Source organism: Cynocephalus volans, chromosome 3, assembly GCF_027409185.1.
Source record: "Cynocephalus volans isolate mCynVol1 chromosome 3, mCynVol1.pri, whole genome shotgun sequence".
Classification (NCBI taxonomy): Eukaryota; Metazoa; Chordata; class Mammalia; order Dermoptera; family Cynocephalidae; genus Cynocephalus; species Cynocephalus volans.
This window is the reverse complement of record NC_084462.1, coordinates 146,242,367-146,265,643: the sequence shown is the minus strand read 5'-3', so window position 1 is coordinate 146,265,643 and position 23,277 is coordinate 146,242,367. Positions and strand designations below refer to the sequence as shown.

The 23,277-nt window shown below is 39.3% G+C and overlaps 1 protein-coding gene across 4 annotated transcripts in view; it reads right to left on the bottom strand.

The window, feature by feature from the left end:
* SYNE2 (spectrin repeat containing nuclear envelope protein 2) overlaps positions 1-23,277 on the bottom strand; it is a 135,424-nt gene that overhangs the window by 54,748 nt on the left and 57,399 nt on the right. For all 4 annotated transcript variants that reach the window (XM_063090614.1, XM_063090615.1, XM_063090616.1 and 1 more), the window contains 10 exons: positions 22,475-22,657; positions 21,913-22,059; positions 20,069-20,245; positions 18,330-18,485; positions 12,867-13,019; positions 5,768-5,938; positions 5,135-5,265; positions 2,897-3,101; positions 1,484-1,654; positions 666-794 (listed from right to left, as the gene is read on the bottom strand). In XM_063090614.1, coding sequence (XP_062946684.1) covers positions 666-794; positions 1,484-1,654; positions 2,897-3,101; positions 5,135-5,265; positions 5,768-5,938; positions 12,867-13,019; positions 18,330-18,485; positions 20,069-20,245; positions 21,913-22,059; positions 22,475-22,657 — 1,623 coding nt within the window. The remainder of the gene's footprint in view (positions 1-665; positions 795-1,483; positions 1,655-2,896; positions 3,102-5,134; positions 5,266-5,767; positions 5,939-12,866; positions 13,020-18,329; positions 18,486-20,068; positions 20,246-21,912; positions 22,060-22,474; positions 22,658-23,277) is intronic.

Genomic DNA, 23,277 nt, shown 5'->3' with positions numbered 1-23,277 from the left:
ATAATATCCAAATTATCACTATAGAACTCTGCTGTAATATTTTAGGCTAGGGTCAGCAAACTTTTTCTATAAAGGGCCAGATCGTAAATACTTTAAGGCTTTTGTAGGCCATATGGTCTCTGTAGTAATTATTCAACTCTGCCCTTCTAGCATGAAAACTCTCCTACAAACATAAATGGAAGGGCATGGCTATGTTCTTTTTTTTTTTTTATTATTGTAACATAGTTGATTGTACATAATGGCTGCATTCTAATCAAATTTTCTTTCATTCACTTGTGTTTACTAAATTAAACTTAATATGGTAATAAAGAAAAAAGTGTCTCATTTTAATAGAGTATTTCACTTTTGATCTTAACTAACCAGAAAAATTCAGCTAATCACAACAGCCAATTCCTAGATTATTCTGGTCCACTGAAGCTAATTAGTAAAGGCATCCAGATAAAATAAAATCTACTAAAAATTACTATGGTGTATTACTAAAATAGATACCCCTATGTTGTCCTACTTTTTCTATACCTTTGGGAAAATAGGACAATAATGAATGGCATATAAATTGACTATGCTCAAGAGTTAGGATAAAAACACTTTATAACATGACAGTAACTTGCTTATTTTTAATCCTATGGTGACCCTAAGCCCTTAGGAAAGACAAATATCAACAATACCAGGAATAAGTCGGGATTTTCTTTTTTTTCCTGCTGGTACAGTTTATCCAAATTCTCTTCTTCGTGCACAATAAGACCTTTTAAAGATTCCAGCTGGTCCCCAAAATCCTTAAACTGTGATAGAACAAACTAGAACGAGAGAAATTTTCATTAGAAACAATTTTCATGTGCATATAACCAGAATTAAGTACAGCCTTGGGAGCTGATGAAAGTGCAAGTTGTTCTCACCCCCAGCAAGTCATTATTATCTCAAATATTCATAGACGAATATTCAGAAGACCCCTGATTTTCCCTCTATGCCTTAGAGCCTTCTCGTATATGAACAGATCACCTCCCCTCAGAGGAGGGTTGGTGAGTACTCTGCTCCCTCGATTATGCCAGTTAAATATTTTTTTTTCCTGCTGGTATTGAGAAGTGATATCGGAGCTCCATGGTCCTCTATGAAGCTTTTTGACAGCTCACGCACTAACGGCTTTTCAAAAAGCTAATAATCAACAAATAGCTTGATTTCACCTGCTACTTCTTTGACTCAATTACTCCACTCAAGAAATCCAAGTAACTGTGAGATCTGACCAGTGTATGAACTATAATATATTGCTTCTTAAACTAACATGTTCAATAAAGAGGAAACGGTTGCCTAAGATCTACTCATTGCCTATGCGATTCACGCTAGAATCATATAGGTATGTTGGGGACAGCTTCATTCCAGTTTCCCCAAGGAGCAGTCCCTGAAGCACTATTCCATCACAGGACACAAGGGACTGAGGGTAGTGTGCAAATGTCTGATACTCCAACCCGAATGGAAAAATAACATGAACCTCAAATTCATTTGCTTTCACAAGCAGCATCTTTTCCAAATAAGCAGCCCTTTGGAGGGAGTACAGGTGACCAGAGTGGGGGCTGGACTCCTCAGGTTGTGGGAGTCCATCCAGGAGAGTGGAATTTTGGAGAAAGGCATCCTTTGTGTTCTGTACATCATGCTGCAGCTCCTGGAGAAAAAAGGAATAATAAAACACTTCTTCCTTTCACACCACAATTCCCTACCCCCTGCTGCTCCATCCACATCTAGGAGAACTTCTGCTCTGGAATTGTGGATATGGCTTTTTGTTATTGTTTATTTCAAATAGCTGAAAAGCTAAGCTTTCTTTAAATGATGTACATTACCAGTGCTGCTCTGAATTGTACGTTCAAAGCTAAAACTGACCTCTGACTAATACAGTTGAGGTTTCTAGTATACAGAAACTGGAGATAACTGGTTACATTCACGTGTTTTATATTTCTAATTATTGAACATCTTAAGGACTTGCCTTCATACCATTTCAAGAATCAATGTAACCTCATCTCCCACCTTAGACTTTCTGATATAAAAGGATTCATTTGCAGAGACTATAGAATCTCATTAATCAAGCTGATTTTAGGGCTACTCTGGAAATACTAAGTGTGTGAGATTGCTGGTTTTGTTTTTAAACAACAGATCAGGTAGAAGTGGATCAGAAATACAGATCTTACCTGCTGGATTCTTGTCTAATTAAATTGGTTACTACTTCTTATTTGATCTACAGTATCACAAGATACAAAATATATCTGGTCACCAGTTTAAAACTAAAAGGTATTCACTTTCTGGGCGTTCATTAACAGCAATAGAAAAAACACCACAGAGGAAATTATACAACCCTTATAGTCTAAAAATCACTATAACCACAGAAAAGGCATATTAACATGGCACCAAGCACACGATTATTTCTAAAGCAAGAGATTCAACATCTATTCTTCTTAGATGATCACACTCAGTTCAGACACGTTTGCTTTCTTTTCTGGTGGCTGCCGGTACAGGAATCCGAACCCTCAACCTTGGCGCTATAACACCATGCTCTAACCAACTGAGCCAACTAGCCAGCTCAGAGACACATTTGCTTTTATTTCAGACTTCAGATGAGGCTTTTGCTTTACAGATTTAACTGCTAGAGGGAAAGGATAAACTTGGAATAAGGTGTCAGGCTCCCCCCAACCCAGCTACCTGCTGCCTGGACCTCACCTCTAAGTTGCCACTTGGTTGTCCTAATCCCACACATATACCAGCCTCATCCATGTCCTACATGGCCTGCTCAGGGCACCTGTCCTGACTTCTCTGTCCCTGTCATCTGTCTCGTCCCCAGATCATGGCCATCTCTCACTGGCCACGTCTGTTGGGCTGATTTGGCCTTGGTTTTCCCAGTGGACTTTGTACCCACCTTTATGTCCTGCAGGGCTGGGGGCAGGATCTCTGCCAGGTTGTTTCCAGACATGTTGATGTTTGCGAGCTGTTGAAACTTTGCTTCCTGCTGCTGTAGCCTTGCTGTGGCTTCAGCATGAGCACTGTTATACGCCTTCCAGAGCTGGAGCAGACTCTGGGCCTTCTGCAGCTGGTCTGCAATGTCTTGGTTTACTTGGGTCCACCTGTAAGTGCCATACGGAAAACAGGAACCTCATTTCATCCTTTCCCTTGTAGAAAAAGTATAGTGCACACACTCTACTGATAAGTTCACAGCAAACAGATCAGTAAGAAGGCACTGTTAAATCCTTTTTTAATCATCACTATTATGTAAACCATTATATAAGCAGAAATACAAATTTGGTTATTTACTTGACTTTATAATATTCAATAAAAACTACAAAACTTGTGATTAGCAAGAAATATCTATGGTTTTATGAATGCCTCAATTGTATGCCTGATGAAACTTCTCTGCATGGGAGAGGTTCCTAGTTTACAGAAGGTGTGTTTCAATAGGCTTTATTTAAATTGTGTTTATGTCAAATAAAATTTATATTCCAACTATAAAAGCAACATGTTCCTTATATAAAAGTGGAAATAGAGGAAATTGTTTTATTCCATATACAGACTGTAGTATCTTGCCTTTCTCTCCCATGTAACTTTTAAAAAAATATATTTTCCTGTGTTATAAATTAAAAAACAAGTAAACCTAATTTTAAATGGTTGTACACAATGGTCTGCAAATGTCTTGTTTTTCTTTTGTTTGTTTAGTTTAATTGCCAAATTCCCGTTTAGTAGGGATACTGAAGAAATTTGCAATTTTTGCTATTATATATAATGCTCAGATACAACTTTGTTCAAAAGGCTTTTTTTCTTTCTGTATTTCAAGATATTAGTCTTAGACTAATTCTGGGAGAACTACTGGGTCAAAGAATACAAATAAATAAATATTTGTAAGGTTATGGGTATATATGGTCAAATTGCTTTCTGAAAGCATTATAATATTTACATTCTCACTTGAAGCACACTTTGTCCACAATATCCTCAAACCCTGCTAACTGGTGAAAAAGGTGAAAAACGGCACAACTGCTTTACTTTTATGTATTTCAGAAATCTTCAGAACTTTTTTTGCAAGATTTCCCCCAATTATAAATATAATATGTTCACTGTAAAATAAAAATAAAAAAAAAACAAACCCTAAAAAATGTATGTTTCTTTCTATCTGCCTACCTATCAATCAATGAAAAAGTAAAAAAAGTGCCTGACATCTCATTTATCAAGAGGTAACTACTATTAGCATTTTGGAACTCTTTTCTTCAGTCCTTTTGCTAAGCCTGTTTTTCCATATGCCTTCCAACATATCTGTATGTCAACAATTGAATGTGTCTGTGTAGCGGTGACAACGGAATTCGTTCACAGCAAACTGCCCTGCCATGTGTTTTGAGGGTGGCCCTAAGATTATGTGGAGCCAGATACATTTCTAGGTTCCTTTTACCCTCCCTCCTCCCCCTATTTCTATAAGGATTAGCTTAAGAACTGAGGACACCAGTACAGGAATTTGGTGTCCCTTGTTTAACATTTATTCAAAGTTGATTTCAGGAAAGGCTGAATCTGCATGGAGGAAGAGTGGAAAAGGACACTCAGCAGAGCTAACTCTTCATCACTGTCTCAAGCAAATCAGCTTTAGGCCAACTTTCATATCCCATCCATCCAAACAAAAGCCTTGCCATTGACTGGGGCCATACTCCTCAGAAGGAGCTTTCCTCTCCCACCATAAGGAGTTGATCAAATTCTTTCCACCCCCACGACATTCTAATATCCTCTTTCTTCCATCTTACAATGCTTCCAGTGACGTTTGAATGCCCCCTGCAGACTGCCATCTGGCCCACCCCGTAGTCTGTTCCTGCCTCTGATTTTGGTGTTCCTGAGACGGTACCAGGCATTTAGTCTATGCCCTCTGAAAGTGACTACACTGGAGCTGTAATTATGGCATTTCTAGATTGATTATACCAAACTCTTGTACAAGGCAGGTAACAGCCTTCATGATATCGAATCTTACATAGACTATATCCTTCAAAGCAGAAGAGACCAGAATAGTATGAAACCAGTCATCTCAGGGGATCAAGAAGACTTTGCAAGTCCTATGCAGCCTCACTCACCACGTGTCATCCAGATAAAGATACCTGGTCTCTCATTCAAACTGTATCATAAAGCATACCTTGTATGAGTATCTTGGCATTTCTCTTCGATTATTTCAGCAACCGAGGGGCAGAAACCTTTGAGTTTGCCAATAACCTCCTGGAGTTTCTCCCAACTCCCTTCACTGCTCTCAGCTTCATCTTGAAGAGACTAAGAGAATGTAGCAGGAGTGTAAGTTTCAGAATGGCCTGGCTCCTTCCAAAGAAGGCAGGAGCTTCTCAACCCTTGCTGCTACAAACGATAAACACTCAAACCTCACAGGACTGTGATAAACTAGTAGGAATGGGAAGAAGAAAACAATTGAGAAGGCATTCCTACTTGACGCAGAACCTTAAAGTACTAAATAATACTAAGTACTCAGTTCTTAGAAAAACAAAAACAAAAACAACCCAGAAAATAAAACCTTTAAATTGAGAAATAACATGCACATGGAAAATGAAGGAAAATTCAACGTACAGTTTTACAAAGTTTTACTAATTTGGTTCAAGTGACTCATTTTGGAATTTCCAGTTATATTTTTGATACAACTGTTTAAAATATTGTCTTGTGTTTCCCGATGGAGAGCACAAAACACAATCATATCCATTACTGCACTTGCTGCCATTTGGAATTTGCTGCCAGTAATGCACGTGCCAAGCTCTGGTTAATTTACCTGAAGGTTCTGAACCTGGCATCTCAAAGCGTCCAATGATAACACCACAGGCTTGCTGTGTTCCATGCAGTAGCAGAATCGGACTGTCATCATATTCACTTCATCATAGAGTCTGTCATAAGTCTTCCACTTCTGTAAAACTGACTGCATGGAGGCTTTGAGCTCATTGACCTATACAAAAAGTATAGGAAACACACCAATGAAGAAAATCATTGAGAAGACATGCTCTCCTGTCAGTTTTTTTGCTGCTACTATTACTACTACTACTGTTGTATTCAAGTTAGGCATTTCAGTTTGAGAGTACTGGAGGATCACTAGTGATTAACTGAAAGTGGAAGGGGAAGATAAAAAAAAAAAATATCAGAGAAGAATGTATTTTAGAATGGGTAAATAGAAAAGAGCCCTAAGACCAGAAGGATCAGCACTGGAAGAGTTCAGCCTAGACAAAGACAGCCCAGGGAAAAAACACAGGGCAAGGAATAGAATCTCAATAAGCTATCAGTTCAGTTACTCTCAATTAGCTTTCTGACCTTGGGCAAGTGATTGAACCCTGGAGTTGGTTTCCTCATCCACAAAACAGAGATAAAAATTGAAAAACACAAATAAAAGAGTGCCTAGAAAAATGCTCTGAAAAGTGTGATGCGTTATAAATGCAGGATGTTACCTGGCACATACGTGTTATTACTACCACAGAGCAAGCACCGAGTGGAGAGGAACGTGTTCCACCAAAACGACAGGCAAGTGCAAAGCAGGAGGAAATGCAGCAGTGGGCGGATTTTATCCATTAGTGTGTTTTGATAATGATGAAAGAAGTTGAAGCATTTTGTTACCTATTGAAAGTTATCTCAGAGACAATGAGAACATATAAAGAACTGTTACAATTCAACAATAAAAAGACAAAGAACCCAACTAAAAAATGGGCAAAGGACTTGAAAAGACATTACTCCAAAGATATATAAATGGTTAATAAGTACATGAAAAGATGTTCCACACCCACAGTCACTAGGAAAATGTAAATCAAAACCACAATGAGGAGGGCTGGCTGGTTAGCTCAGTTGCTTAGAGCGCGGTGTTACAAAACCAAGGTCGAGGATTTGGATCCCCCTACCCTCTAGCCTCCAGAAAACAAAAACAAATGCACAATGAGGTATCACTTCCCATCCACTTTGATGGCTATAATCAAAAAGTCAGATAATAACAAGTGTTGGTGAGAATGCAAAAAAATTAGAATCCTCGTACGTTGCTGGTGGAAGTGTAAAATGGTGCAGCCACTGTGGAAAAGTCTGACAGTTCCTCAGAGAGTTAAATAGTTAGCATATGACCCCAAAATTGTACTCTTAGATATACACCTGCTGTGGACTGAATGTTCCCCCAAACTCATTCAACCTTAAGCCCCACTGTAACTGTTGACAGTGGGACATTCTATTATGAAAATTGAAAGGTGGGCCTTGAAGAGGCGATCAGATTGTGAGGACCATGTCCTAGTGAATGAATTAACCTATTTGTGGTTTAATGGTGGTTGTGGGCATGGTTGTGATGGCATTAAAAGGAGAGTGCATGAGCTCTCTTTCTCTCTGCTCGAGCCATCCATCATGTGACACCCTGTGTTGCAGAGCCACCACCAAAGAAGGCCCTCACCAGATATGTCCCCTGGACTCTGGACTTCCCAGCCTCCAAAATTGTAAGCAGTAAATACTATTTCTTCATAAATTACCCGGTTTCAGGGATTCTGTTATAAGCAACAGAAATGGACTAATACAGTTCGGTAGTTCCTCAGAAAGTGAAATAGTTACCATACGACCTGACAACTGTACTCTTAGCTATACAGCCAAGGGAATTAGAAGAATATATCGACACAAAAACATGTACACAAATGTTCATAGCAGCATGATTCATAATAACCTAGAAATGGAAACAACCCAATGTTCATCAACTGATTAATGGATAAACTAAATGTGGCATATCCATACAATGGAATGTTATTCAGCCAGAAAAAGAAATGAAGTCCTGATACATACTACAACACTGATGATTTTGAAATCATTTTGCTAAGTAAAAGCCAGACACGAAAGGCTGTGTATTGTACGATTCCATTTATATATAATACCCAGAACAGGCAAATCCACAGAGAAAGTAGGTTAGCAGTTGCCAGGGACTGGAGGAAGGGAGGTATAAGGAATGACTGCTGGTGGGTATGGGGTTTCTTTTTGAGTTAATGACAATGTCCTTTAATTAGACAGTAGTGACGGCTGCATTTCTCTGTGACTATACTACTAAACACCACTAAACTGAACACTTAAAGGGTGAATTTCATGGTATATGAATTATATCTCCACTTACAAAAAAAAGATCTGGGTAGCAATGGAGTGTGAGCACCCAGGACATCTTGTGGTGTGACGTCGAGTTTTGGATGTAATCACACAGGCCTGCACTCAGGCCCTCTGTTTTCTGCTTAACAACTACAGGGGTCACTGGCACAGCCACGGTGACCGGGAGGCACCTCAATCTCTGCCCCAAACAGGGACAGATAAAAAGCAAACCAGGACGCTAAAATGTTAGCCTCCTATCGGCAATTATGTGGGCCAAACATCTTTATAAAGGCAGGATGGCTCAGAAAAAGAAATCAAATCATGTGGCTGAGAAAGTAAAAGATGGAAAGGAGGAGAGAGAGGCAGGGACAGAGCTCCTCACAGATGCACCTCTGTCTCAGAAGCTGGGACCTATCTGGGTGACAGACACAATTCTGATACAAAGTACTGCGTCATCCCAGGGCCCACAGGTGCACAGCTACACGAGGACCACCATGGTTCACATGCACAAGGTACTCACAGCTCCCACATATAAAGGTGGTGCAACTGATGGTGATCTTAAGGGGGACCCCTTCTATAGCTTCATGGAGAACACGCAGTACGTGGTTTGAGAGCAAGGATAAGAAAATCATTACATAAAATTCACTTCACTAGAAACGAGGAGGAGGAACATTTTCAAAATGTTAAAACTGGGACCAGTCAGTAGGGCAGCATTTATTGAGCACCATTGCAGGCACCACTATTAAGGTAGAAATAAATGAGGTGTTATCACCCCCATTTTACATACCTGGAAATTAAGACTTGGAGAGGTTAAGTAACCCACCCAAAGACAGAGATAGAAAACGATGCTGCCAGGATCTTTATTCAGGAAGAGATTGCAAAGCCCTTGCTCTCAAACAGTAGGCTGCATTGACTTTGGACAGCTTGTGCATGAATGATTCACGTCTCACGCCCTCTGCATTTTTTATAATACTTTATTGAGATATAACTCACATAGCATACAATTCACCTATTTAAAGTACACTATCTCCACAATCAATTTTAGAACATCTTCATCACTCCAAAAAGAAACCCTGTACCCATTAGCAGTCACTCTTCATTCTCCCCTAACCACTAATTATTTTCTGTTTCTACCGATTTGCCTATGCTGGATATTTCATATAACTGGAATCATGCAATAAGTGGTCCTTTGTGACTGGCTTCCTTCACTTAGCATGATGTTTTTAAGGCCATCGATATTGTAGAATATATTCGTACTTCATTCCTTTATATGGCTTTTTCATTCCTTTTAAAATAATATTCCATTGTACGGATACACCACATTTTATTTATCCATTCGCCAGCTGATGTACTGGGTTGTTTCCACTTTTTGGCTATTATGAATCATGCTGCTATGAACATTCATGTATAAGTTTTTAGTGTGAACATATTTTAAAATTTCTTTGGGGTTATCTACCTAGGAGTGAAATTGCTCAGTCACATGGTAACTCTACATTTAACCATTTAAGGATCTGCCAGAGTTTTTTTCCAATGCAGCCGCACCATTTCACATCCCCAACAGCAGCATATGAGCATTATGGCTTCTGCACATTCTTACTAACATTTGTTATTGTATGTCTTTATTACAGCGATCCTAGTGGGTGTGAGGTGATACTTCCTTGCAGTTTTGATTGTCATTTCCATGATGATTAATAACACTGGGCATCTTTTCATTTGCTTATTGGCCATTTCTAGTACATTCTTTAGAGAAATGTCTATTCAGATCATTTGCCCATTTTTTTCATTTGGTTATTTGCCCTTTTATTATTGAATTGTAATAATTATATACTCTAGATACAAATCCCTAATGTAATATGTGATTTGCAAATATTTTCTCCCATTTTCCGGTTCGTCTTTTCACTTTTTTGATGATGTCCTTTGAAACACCAAAGTGTTTAATTTTGATCAAGCCCAATTTACTTCTTTTTTTCTTTGGTTATTTGTGATTTTGGTATCATATCTAGGAAAACACTGCCTAATCTACAGTCGTTAAGATTTATGCCTATGTTTTTTTCTAAGTTTTATAGTTTTAGCTCTTACATTTGTGTCTTTGACCCACTTTGAGTTCATTTTTGTATATGTTATGAATATAGGAGAATCTAAGTTCATTGCTTTGCATGTGGATATCCAAATGTCCTGGCACCTTTTTAAAAATTTATTTTTTAATTGACATATACTGATCATACATATTTTGGGGGTACAGAGTTATATTTCAATACATGTATACTATGTATGATTATCCAATCAAGGTAATTAGCATATCTGTCAATGTAAAAATTTATCATTTCTTTATGATGAGAGTATTTGAGCTCCTCTATTCTAGCCAATAGAGAACACACAATTATTAATTATAGAAGCCTAGCACTGCCACAGACCACTAGAACTCATTCCTCCTATCTAGCTGTGATTTTATCTGTTAGCCAGCCACTCCCCAAACCCCTCTCCTCTCTCCTTCCCAGCCTCTAGTAACCAAAATTCTACTCTCTACTTCTGTAAGTTCAACTTTTTTTTTTAAAGCTCCCAGATATGAGTGAGAACACGTGGTATTTATCTTTCTGTGCCTGACTTATCTCACATAACATAATGTCTTCCAGGCTCATCTATGCTGCCACAAATGACAGGATTTCATTATTTTTCATGGCTGAGCAGTATTCCACTGTGTATATATTCCACATTTTATTCATTCATTCACCTGTCGATGGACACCTAGTTCGATTCCATATCTTGGGTACTGTGAATAGTGCTGCAATAAACATGGGGCCAGCACCATTCTTTGAAAATACTTTTTTCCCCATTGAATTGTCTTGGCATCGTTGCTGAAAACCAACTGACAGTAAATGTGAGTGTTTATTTCTGGATGCTGAATTCTATTCCATTTACCTATATGTCTGTCCTTATGACAGCACTATCTGAATGTTTTTTTCATGCATTATCTCATTTAATTTTCCCTCTCTATATTTTTATTATATAGTAATTCATCACATTGCAATTATTTATTCATGTGTGTTTCCTATACTAGCCTGTGAGCCCTTGGAGGGCAGGATTCAGTTATTTTTTTTGGTTTATCTTGGTACCCCCAGCAGTGAGCACAGTGCCTCACGCAAGGTATGTTTAGCAAATGACTGAATACCATTCAGCTACAAAAAAGAAGAAAATTATGTCATTTGTGGCAACACAGATGAACCTAGATGACATTATGTTAAGTGACATAAGCCAGGCACAGAAAGAGAAATACTGCATGTCCTCACTCATAAGTGGGAGCTGGAAGGAAGGAAGGAAGGAAGAAAGAAAGAAAAAACCACAATCACAGTAATTTGCTGAATTTTCAAAGGGGGAGAACTGAACTGAGCCCAACAAAGGTGGGAAAGGGGGAACGGGAGGGGAGGGGAGTGAGAAATTGGTAAAGGGCTACAAACAATGATTACATTGTGTGATGGTGAATATACTAATTATCCTGATTTGAGCATCACCTATTGCACACAGGTATAGATATTCAATGCTGTACTACGCAGATATGTATAATCAATTGTGTTTCAACAAAATAAACAAACAAAGAAAGAAAGAATTGTTCTCATAGAAGTAGAGGGTAGAATAGTGGTTACCAGAAGATGAGGGGGACAGCAGAAGCGGGGTGATGGTGAGAGACTGGTCAAAGGGCACCAAACCATGGACAGACAGATGAGTCCTAGTGTAAACCGCATAGCAGGACGGCTTAGAGTTAACAACATCGTACACTTCAAAATAGCTAGAAGTTTTGAATGTTTTCATCACAAATAAATGATAAATGTTTAAGATGATGGATATGCTAATTACCCTGCTTTGAGCATTGCACAATTTACACATGTTGTCGAAACACCACACTATACTCCATAAACGTACAATTATTATGGGTCAATCGCACACACACACAAAGACAATAAGATCATCCCTCTTTTCCTGCCTGAGTCCTGGGGGAGGAAGGAGGCTGAGCACTGCCTATGTGTTTTATTCGTACAGGTTATTCCCAATTCCCTCTTGGAACAAATGGGTGAAAGTAGATCTTAGTAGATGACAAATAACCCACAATGGGGATTCTCTAGGAAATTGTGGATACACCTATACTTGGTTAGTATTTAGAGTTTTCTCCCTCCAGTGTAAAATGTCAAGGTTGTAATGTCTAGAGGTGCCTGTTCTCTCTCTCTCTCTTTTGGTGCCCTCCTCCTGGAAGGAGTAAATGCAGACTTTGACATGCCTTTCGTATATTACCAGATATCCTGCGCACTCTCTTCCTTTCTACTTTCTCTTCACCACCACGCTGTGTTCCTTCCCACCTCTGCAGTGGAAAGCTGACCGTGCTCCCAGCTGGCAGAGGCCCCTCCCTCCCGCCCTCCCTGAGGCACCTCCCTGTATGTGGGGAATCAGAGCTGCTTCTTCACAGCTGCTCCTGTGGTTCTAGCCAGGAAACAATGCCAGATGCTGTTGGGTTTGGGGATGGAGACATTTATATCTGGGTGAGTGCATTAGACAAAACAAAGATAACCAAGTAGATTTCCAGTCTGTCAGCGATGTTGGAATTGGTAGCTTTGCCTCTAATTATTCAGCACATCAAGTGGGATTTGAAATGCTTTCCCCTGCTTCATTTCAATATTTTTCTCACCTTTAAGTTTTTAGTATACAGTAAGTCTCCGTGATGAAAGAACAACAATAACAACAAATAAGATAAAAGAAGAATATGGGAAGAGAAATTGCATACATCAAATGAATTATAGTACCTGGTTGATAACACTGTTCCTCTTTTCAAATAACCTGTCAATTCCAGATGTTGTATCTTCTGACAATGGCATTGCCCCACTTTCTAAAGTCAGGTAACTTTGTCTCAGCTCATCCAGTGCTTTGGATTTAATTGCAAGTTGATTTTCTATATCCTGGAAGAGCAAGAGAAACAGGTTTTCAATGCACAATATTACAAAACAATTAATAAGATGTAAGGGACAGAAGTTCACTCTTTTCAAGTAAAACTATCATTAGAGTATGTAATTACACAGCATTACATCAAAGACATTTTAATCATAATGCACTCTGAATTCAGCTATATACTACACAGCTCTATATTTTAGGAGAGTTGAGGCAAAAAGTCCTTGCTGGTATAGTAGAAAGAATCTGGGAGATTGGTCCCCACTCCACGTCTGTCCTGTACTGGCTACTGGGCCTGGCGTAAGCCATCAAACCCCTGAGTCTCCATTTTCTCATCTGGAAAATAGTGATGGTACCCTGTGCCACGAAGGCTTAGAACTCAAATGGAACCACAAGTGGGAAGGTGTTTTTAAACCATAACGCAGCATATAAGTGACAGGCAATATAATTACTGGTCACGTAGTTGGTAATAGCTTTAATATCTTTCTGTATCTCTTAGTTATAGACTAATCCACTCATTAAAAGGCACCCCAACCTGGTCCACTCTTTACAGACATATTTTTCAGGAACCTACAGGAGCCCTCTGCTAAAAGGAGAAGATGGAGCCAGCAGTCTGGAAACAGAGATGACCGAGGTCAGTAGCAGAGTTGCCACCCTGCACAGAGGAAAGACAGAGCTGCTGATCTGCCCTTCTCAGGCTTGGGGTTGAAATACAATTTACAACAAGTTTCATCTTTTTTCCTTCTTATTAAAGAAAATTTAGAAAATACAAAAGATTTTGGCATTCAAGAGGATTCATTCTGAATTCCTTTCAAATCTCCAAATTTACAATGGGGTGCACTCCTGCCCTTTCTTTAGTGTTACATTTCCATCCAGACACATGTGCTTTGATTGCAAGACCTTAGGCTAGTGACCCTTTGCTCACGTTTTATTCCTCTCTTAAAGATTGTTTTTCACAAAAAATTCAGCTTTTATTTATTTTTAAAAAATTAATCCTTCATAGGAATAACTGTGTGGTCCATAAGGAAAAGAGGAATATGAGCATGGTTGCTGAGCAGGTGGCTGGGTTTGTACCCTGATGAGGGATTCGGTCCCTTGCATGAGCCACACAACCTGGTCCTAAAACTCAGCCCCAGCAAAAACACCAAATTACCATATGCTGGGAACCTTTAGATCACTCTTGAAATGGTGAACTCACAAACTTTAAATCAATAAATGTCAGGGGTCTCCCGGACTGAAAAGTGGAAAGAGGGAGAAAAATCTGTTCCATAAGAAACTGATAACTGTGGCTGGGAATGGGAATGCACAACGCCGGAGGATGGACCGAGACCCCCTGTGTGACCCTCTATACCTTTTGAATGTACAGCCATGTGAACAGATAGCTTATTCATATAAAACCTCTCTCTATGATAACAATCCATCCGTTAAGTGCACTATTAAGAGTTATTGCTAACAAGTGGGTGCATTTCTGAGCTATCATTTTTATGGATTGGTTGCAAAAGCACCCAGCACACAAACCAGCATCTCTGGACCAGCCTTTGCTGACTTGGTCAGCGGCCCTCCATTAATCTCCTGCAACCTCACTGGCTCACTGACGCTCCCTGACAACCTTCTCTGTTTGCATGTTTACTTTATCATCAACTTGAACCTTTTTTCTTTGCAAAGTTATAGCTTAAAACACTAAAAATATTGAATTACTCTCCTTCTTTGAACTTATAAAACAGTTTTCCCTAAAGGCTCAACTAACTAGAGATTTCTGGAAATACTTATATACCAATAAGTTGTCATATTTCCTCCATAATGTAAAGAAAACTGATGAGAAAGGACTACTTAGCAAAGAGTTGGAAGAAACAACAAACACACACACATATAAAACACACAAAACAAGTAGCACAAACAGTAACCATGGCAATAATAGCACATGAACACACACACACACAATGGAGCTATTTTTGGTTCTTTTTCTCCTCAGAATAATAGGGTTTAGCCTGGTGGTTCTGTAATCTGACCTTGCTCACTGAGGCCTAACAGTACCTTTCGAGATTCTCTAGAATTTGCAAGTCCTGTTTTGCTCTCATCTATTCTGTGAGAACCAGTGTTAAATATTTTAAAAATATCTAAATTCCTCTGAAATGATTATGAGTGTACTTCTGTGAGAAGCTGCGGTTGCTTATGGTATAGAAGCATCAAACTTAATAACCTCATCTCAAACCTCCCCACTCCAGTCAACTACACAATTTTCCTTGATAATTAATTATAATACGTCAAACCTGGTCTTTTTCTAGTCATCTAGAACTTTTGGAAACCCTTCAGAATGTTTTGAATCCTAACTGTCTTAATGCTTCATAAACTCCAATCCTTAAGTTTTCTAGAGTAAAGCCACTTTAGCAAGCTTACCTGAACTGAAAGATTCTACCCTGGGATAAGTCATTAAACTGTTTGCTAAGCTTTTTTTTTTTTTTTTTTTTTTTGGTTATGAATATTCATGATACAAAGATGATGTCACCCCTCGGACCCAAGATGTGAAGGTCAGATTCATGTTGGCAGCATACCCATTACCACAAATAGCATTTGTACCCCTTGCTTATCATTTTATTTCCTATAATCAATGAGTAGTGAAGAAAAAGCAAAAATAAAGTTTGCAGAAAAGCACTTTTTCACGTCTACTTAATAGATGTCCCCAAGCAACGACTAAGTACCTGTGAGTCTCACAGGCGGTGACAGGTTCACAGGCATACCAAGGAGCCAGCCTGCCCTGAGAAACCCACAGGCTAGCAGAGGACAGGTGTAGAGCACACAGATGAGTTCAGTACAGTCTCTGACACAAGATGCTACCCAGGGTGCGAGATGTCTATTTTATTAATTTACTTCTATCTCTGCCTTGCTTATGGCCTTTTACAGAGATGCATCCAAGAAAGCAAAATAAAAAATCGAAACTGGACCAAACAAGCTAATGGCAAGTATGAGGGCACACAGGAAGGTCCACACTCAGCAGGTATGAGGTGAGGGAGTGGCTCGGGGTGCTCGGGCTGAGTTCTGACATAGATGAAGGAGAGCTTGTGGGTGGATGGTGGCAATCGGGGCACGGGGAGCCCACAGTCTGCAACTGGCGGCATGCGATGGCACAGAGGCAAGAACTGCTGAGAGTTAATGCAGTTTTCAGGAAGGGAATGACAAGAGATGATGCTGGCCAGGCATGTCTGTAAAGTACTTTAAAATACTTTGGCAAAGGTAATGGGAAATCATACACAGGTTAAAGTACACCCGGGTGCAACCAGGTATCACCAGATATGCAAACTCCAGGGTGGTTGGTTAGTGTGTGAATTAGGAAGCCCACTATCCCTGGGGGGTGACCACAGAGCTTCTGAGCTCTACGTCTCAGTCAGCACCATTCATTTGGCTAATGAGCATAGCCAACGTTAGAGATGGTTCTTGTAATTGGTGAAATTAATGGCTTATTAAATAAATAGCATGATGGGTATTAAGAATGGGTTCTCACAAGGTAAATTACATGTCCCAAAGACAGGTGGATTGGCTAAACTACTGTAGATACAATTTCCACCCTTACTTGAACAGGATATAAAAATTGAGCATAGCCTGTTGCCTTCACCCTGGGCAATAATCTCCAGGATAAGTCCCCATGTGGTTTTGTATCCAACCTAAACTTCAAGGACTCCGGTTGCCTAATGTTGGCCGTAGAGATACTGAACTCTTGCCATGCGTTAAGCTTTTGCGCAAAGTGGTGGTAGGCACAGAGAGTTAGGCTTCTTGAACTTGGTTATATGAACTGTTTCTATTGCTTGCTTGCTAATAAATGTTTCTATTGTAAATGTTTATCTGGTATTTGTTTAATTACAACTTGGTAGTGAGGATGTGTGGGGAACAGCTAAACTTAACCCACCCTAAACTTGTTTAGCGGCTACCATTATTTATCAAAAACAAAACCAAAAAAGACTAAGAATTATATGACTCCCTTGGTTTAGGTCTTTTTAAAACTTTGTAGGCGAGAGAATGTGATAAGGGGCATAGAATGCCATTCTAAACATTGGAAATTCATTTTATGGGCAATATGGGGCCATGAAGGATATTTCAGTGGGGGGCTGCCATGACCTCCTGCATGTCTGCAGCAGCATGGAGAAGGAATCAGAGGGCAACGACGTCGGAGGCAGGGAGGCTGGCTGGTGGCACTGCGGGAAGAGGCCCGCAATGGGAGTGGTCTGTGTGAGGCCAGTTTTGATGGAGATGGACAGACTAGATAGTGAGGCGCAAACTCAGAGGAACGAATGAGTAACTGGAGGCAGAGACAAGGAGCACAACAGCTCCTGGGCTTCTGGAAAGGGCAGCCTGTTGGGGGGTGGTGTGGCACTGAGCTGTGGAAGGCAGGCTTCCAGGCAGGAAGGACGGTGAAGCCCAGGTGGGTGTAAGAACGTCAGAGTGGAGCTGGGTCGCAGGGAGATGGGAACAGGATATGGCCATTCGAAAAGACCTCTTATGGTGGTGCTGCTGCTCACATTGCATGTCTAGTACTGTCCCGGAATGTTCTCAGCAGAATTGGGGTCAGCCCTGACTTCCTATCCCTGACTGTGACAAGTGTGATGCTCTCACGTAGGTGCAGAAGCAGCACAACCTGGGCCGCCTGCAGCTACAGTGACAGCTGAAGTGCTTTACATAAGGAGTAACCCAATCAGGGAGGATCACTCTATATTGTGACAGGGCATCTCAAAGACTAAGTGTCCTGGCAGAGGACAGCGGAGCAAACAAAGGACACAGACAACACCTTCATGCCCAGATGTGATTCGGACAGTGGTTCCAAGAGAGCACAATAAGTAGAAGAAAATTATTTTCCTTTGACAAAATGCAGGATGAAGTACTAAAAATAATGGAAACTTCAGACTAATTTTGCAAATGTCAGGCAAAATAATAAAAAACACAAAAATTGGGAAGCATCTCAATCAAAATTCCCTTTGAACATCTGAACATGTCTGTGATTCTTTTCATTTCTAATACTGACAGTTTTTATTGGGGTATAATCCTAGTACTCACATATTTGTATATAAAGTTTTGCATTCTTTTTCTGAAACCTCTTAAGAGCAACCATAACCATGAAAATACCTTCTTCTGTTTATCATAAAAAACGGCACTTGGCAATTTTGTAAAACCCATGGATAATTATCTAATTACATAAGAAAGTAAGTAAATACAAGGGGAGTTGAAGGGGAGTCTGCAGAAACTATAGCAACTTGTCCTCTACCTTGGGACAAGACTGGTGACAAAGTAGCCCGACCACACCGTGTGGGACAGGACGAGGTTCTCCTCCTCACCTGACAGTCCAGGAGCAGCTTCTGGACCGAGATCACATTTTCAGGTTTCTGTAAAATTTTCAGTCTCTCTTCCTGTGCCTCCATCCAGTTGTTCAAAACCTGTATTTTGTTCTCATTCTCAGTGATACTTTCTAAAAGTTGTTCTAGATGCTGTATCTATAAGTGATAAATAGAAAAATTATTATGAAATATTTTTCTTATTTTAAACTACATGCTTTAAAATGTAAATGTTGCAATATGTTATTTTTAAAAGAACAACTTTGTTTCTTTTCAAATTTCTAAGGTTTCACATAAAAAGATACCCCAATAGCTTTTGGAATAAAGATTCATTAAGTCAGGAAATGGAGTTAAAATTCCTGTTTAAAGAAAACTCACATTTAAAGTGAAAACTAATCTGTGAGAAAAGTGGCTGATGTGGAATTTCATAACACCTTACAGAACAAAGTCACACTGCTAACATTCAACATCTATTCATATACGTAAAGCTTAAGAAAATTTTCTTTCCCCAGACACTCTTCATTAGAGTTGCTTAGATATTATATCAATATCAATATCACAAGTAATTTATCAATTGAACAAAATTAATTATTTTTAATGTCTGTCATTCTTTTCATTTCTAATACAATTTTTATTATGGTATAATCATAGAACTCATATTTCATATGTAAAGTTTTATATTCTTTTCCTGATATGTGTCATAAGTACTCACTTTGGAATAATAGATGTTAATATAAATTCTAAAAGGCTACCCGATATTTCAGCAAATGAACACAGTATAATTCGATTATTACCCTACAGTTGGAAATTAGGGCATTCTACATTTTCACCAGTGTAAATAATGTTAAATTGAACTATTTGCATACAATTCTGTTCTTTTTGAAAGACTATCTACTTCAAGCTAAATGTGTAAGAAGTGGACTGCTGGGTTAAGAGATAAAATAATTACTACGGTTCTTTAAATTTTCCAAATGCTTTCCACAAATATTTAAGCCATTATCAGCAATGTATGAATGTGACAGCCTCAGGCTTTTATCTTTATCTTATTAGATTTTTCCAGTTTAATAAGTATACATTCTGTAATGTTTATTTTGAATATCTGATAGTTGAAGTTGATATCATTCCATGTTTATTTGCTAACTATAATTTCCTCTCATGAACTGTCTGCTCATGTTCTTTGTCCATTCATGTACTTGAATCCTAATTGTATAAATTCATTTGCATGCATTCTCTACACAGACAGAGATCAACCAATTGTCCCTACCAATATATATAAGTATTACATTTTTTTTCAGGAATAAATGTTATTAATCTTTTCAGAGTTGAAAAGTTGGTGAGTGAAAAATCTACCAAAAAAATCACACGTATTTTTCTCCCTTTTTATAATCTTTTCAAAGCTGAAATAGCTTTGCCCTGTCTGAATATCACAGAAAATGTCAAAATCTCTGACCATTTAGTAGCCTGACATAATACATGACACCTGCTGAAATAAAATTTCTCCTCTTCACTTGCCTAACTCAATTTCCCACGAAGAAATCTCAACAAAAACATTAGAACTATTTTCGTACTCTTTTATATGCACCAGTGGAGCATGCAAAAACATAAGATTTATAAAAGGGCTGTAATTGAGATGATTATTAGGCTTAACTGTAAATCAACTATCCAAATGTCTTTTTAAATTTTCAGACAGTGTTACTTCACACAGGTAAATCCACACATCCCACTGTGACCCAGGAGCACACCTTTCTATTCAGTGTTCCGTGTACACGGTGCCACTGGCGGTTCATCTCCCCCAGGTGTTCTGCAAACTCTGTTCTTTCATAGCGCTTGCTTTCTACATCACAGGTGCTTAACTGAAGTAAAGACTGGTTAACAAAGTCAACTATCCACTGGTTATAGTCCATTTCCATTCGGAACTCCTAAAACAAACAGAGAGGCAAAATAAAACACCTAAAGCTGAATGGAAGTTGGTTAGATGCACTGGATCTCCCCTTTCATGCACTCTAGGGGGCACCAAGCTCCCATCCATTAATCAAGGGGCACCTGCCAGGAGTTCCGTTCTACCTCCTACCCCCCATCAGGAATCTGCTTTATTTAAGTGGAGATTCTTCTGTGGAATTATGCATTCCTGAGAACACAGACTCATAGCTTTCAGACAGACTGAAAAGTCAAAGGGAGCACTGTGTATGGTAGCTGCCATCATCTGAACCGAAATCAGGAGCCAGGGTCCAACAGGATGCTCCTGTGAGAGTCAGCTGAGAGCTACGCTGGAATCTGTGCCACCGTAAGGGCTCATGGAAACAACTAGATGGCAAGTATGAAGTTGAGGCTCTTCCAGAAAACCCAGGACACCTTTAAGGAACTCTGCCAATTTAGGCAGCTTCTCTGTTCCTTTGGGGATAGTCTAGACCTCCCAGGGCAGTTTCGATGGCTTAAAGTGCTATAGTAATCCCAAACCCACCCAGGACCAACCACGTTTCTGTCAAGCCTGGGTTTTTTTCCTGACAAGTTCTAGCACCTCCTATGGGGATATCCAGGGAGAGAACCATGTGGTATGTTCTAGGTTATTAGATCCTATGAGAATATACCCATTTAGACCTTTTAAAGATTCTACTCCTCACTGAAGTTAGGATATGATAGTTTATAAAAACAAAGTCCTCTGCTAATATCATGCTTGGGATGAAGCCATTCATGTTCTGCCTACCAGAGGCTAGCCCAGTCAGCCTGCGAGGTCTCTGAAAGCATCCACCAGGTTCATCACTCATCCCTGTATGCCTAGCACACTGCCTGGCACCCAATAAACGTTCGTGTGTGGCTTGTTAACTATTGATTAAATCTACTCAAAATTCAGTATTGTGGAGAAGGCCACATTCGTGTCTATTTGTAGAAGGATATCAACTTATTCTTGCTCATTTTTTTACTCTAAGAACATTTATTAACATCTGTTGGATGCCAGGTATTGGACTAGGTGTGCTGTTTTAGGGAGGTGAAAGATAGCCCCTGCCCTCAAAAAGCTTAGTTAAGGTGTAGAACAAGCAAGTAAACAAATAATTATAAAACCGTGTGGTCAGAACTATTGATAGCATCGTGGAGACATCTGATCTAGGAAAGTCATTCAATCCAGCAGAGAGAGTCAGGGGTGGATTTCCGAATGAGGAGACACTTGAGCTAACTCTTGAAGGATGACTGAGAACATCCACACAGCTGAAAGCAGGGCACTGGCATTCCAGGCTGAAGCACGAGGAAGGAGAGCATCAGAGCAGTTGAGGCATCAAAAAACCATGTGGTCTAGACAGAGTCTAGGGTTTACGTGGAGGAGTGGAAAGATGAGGCTGGGAGATGAAGTGGGGCCAGAGACTGTGAAAAGCTTGGACTGTCCTGCAGTGTTGGGAGCTAGCAAAGGACGTGAGTGGAATAAGAGCAAGAACACTAACTTCTCTCTCTAGAGCCATTCACCACCCCATTCCCAGCACCCGGAATTAGTTTTTCTAAATTGTATCCTCCATGTCTCTTTGTCCAGCACTTCCCCTCCAACTGATTCGCTTTCTTATTTATGAAAAGACTTCTGCTCCTTTTGTACAATTACCTTGTACTTCCGAAGAAGATTTTTAACGTGAGATGCTGAACTTAGTGAATGCACAGAGTCTTCATCCTCAGTTTGATGCTCCACATTGTTCATCCAGCTAATCATTTCTGTGATTGCTTTACGAGATGGCAATTTCTCCATCTGAAGCTGCAAGGACAAAATGATTTCCATTTAATTGCCTACAGTTAACAAAATGAATCAGAGCATTACTAAAGATGATATCTGGTTTGATAAAAGGTCTTGCTACATAATTATGCAGGTTACTCACAAAAACAAACTTAGCATTCAAGCTTAGAATAAGTGACCCCACAACAATGACAATGACCTTCACACGAACTAACGCAGTGGCACAGATAAACTGGGAGAGAAAGTAATTAAGCCTGATTTCTCTCTTAAGAAAGATCCCACTGGAGGAGAGTCCAGTAATTAAGACTTGTATTCAGTGGGGCCAGAGAAAAATAGGTAGTGTCAATGAAAATTATTGAGTCAGAGAAATAATTTTAAAAGAGTTCGGAGCTAACAAGTGAATGCTAATTCAAATGCTGGCTCTTTAAATACTTACCTGGTGAAGTTTTTCTTGGATATCTGGAAGCTGAGTTATAAGCATTGTCCATTTTTGTTCAAACTGTGCTAATGAAGATCTCAGAGTAGCTGTGTCAGCTTCTTTCAGGTGAAGAAGTTGGTTCCCAGTACTTATAACTGCAGTCTTCAACGAGGACTTTTCATCAGCTTCCTTCAAAAACTCCTAGAGGAGAGAGTTTTAAAATTCAGGAACTTTAAAAACGTAAATATAGCACAGGGTAACTAATAGAATAACTGGTTAGAGTTCAAAGCTAAACACAGTAAATATTTCACACACACACACACACACACGTACACACACACACACGTACACACACACACACACACATTCACACACACACACACACACACACACACACACACACACACACACGCGTATATTTTCCCAGTAAGTGTCAGGCACTATTCCAGGCATTAGCTGCAGAGGGAGAAACAAGAGATGGAAATCCTGTCCCCACTGAAGATTATAATCCAATGCTTTAACACTTAAAAATAGACAAGTTATTATTTCAATGTAAGTTTTACAAGAAACTGTGCAACCCACACAGAGTTCATATTAACTGAACTACTTGCAACAAATGTTTAATTAAAATATTTGAAATTTTTCCTATGCATATATCGGTCTTTCCAAGTATATTTTAAAATATTTACATTTCAATACCAAACTGAGTAATCATAGCTACAAAATATGAAAAATAGAAAAAAAAAAAAAAAGAGAAAAGACTAAGGGGAAAGACTAAAGCGTTTCTTAGTACAACTTATATTACAAAATTAATACTTTTT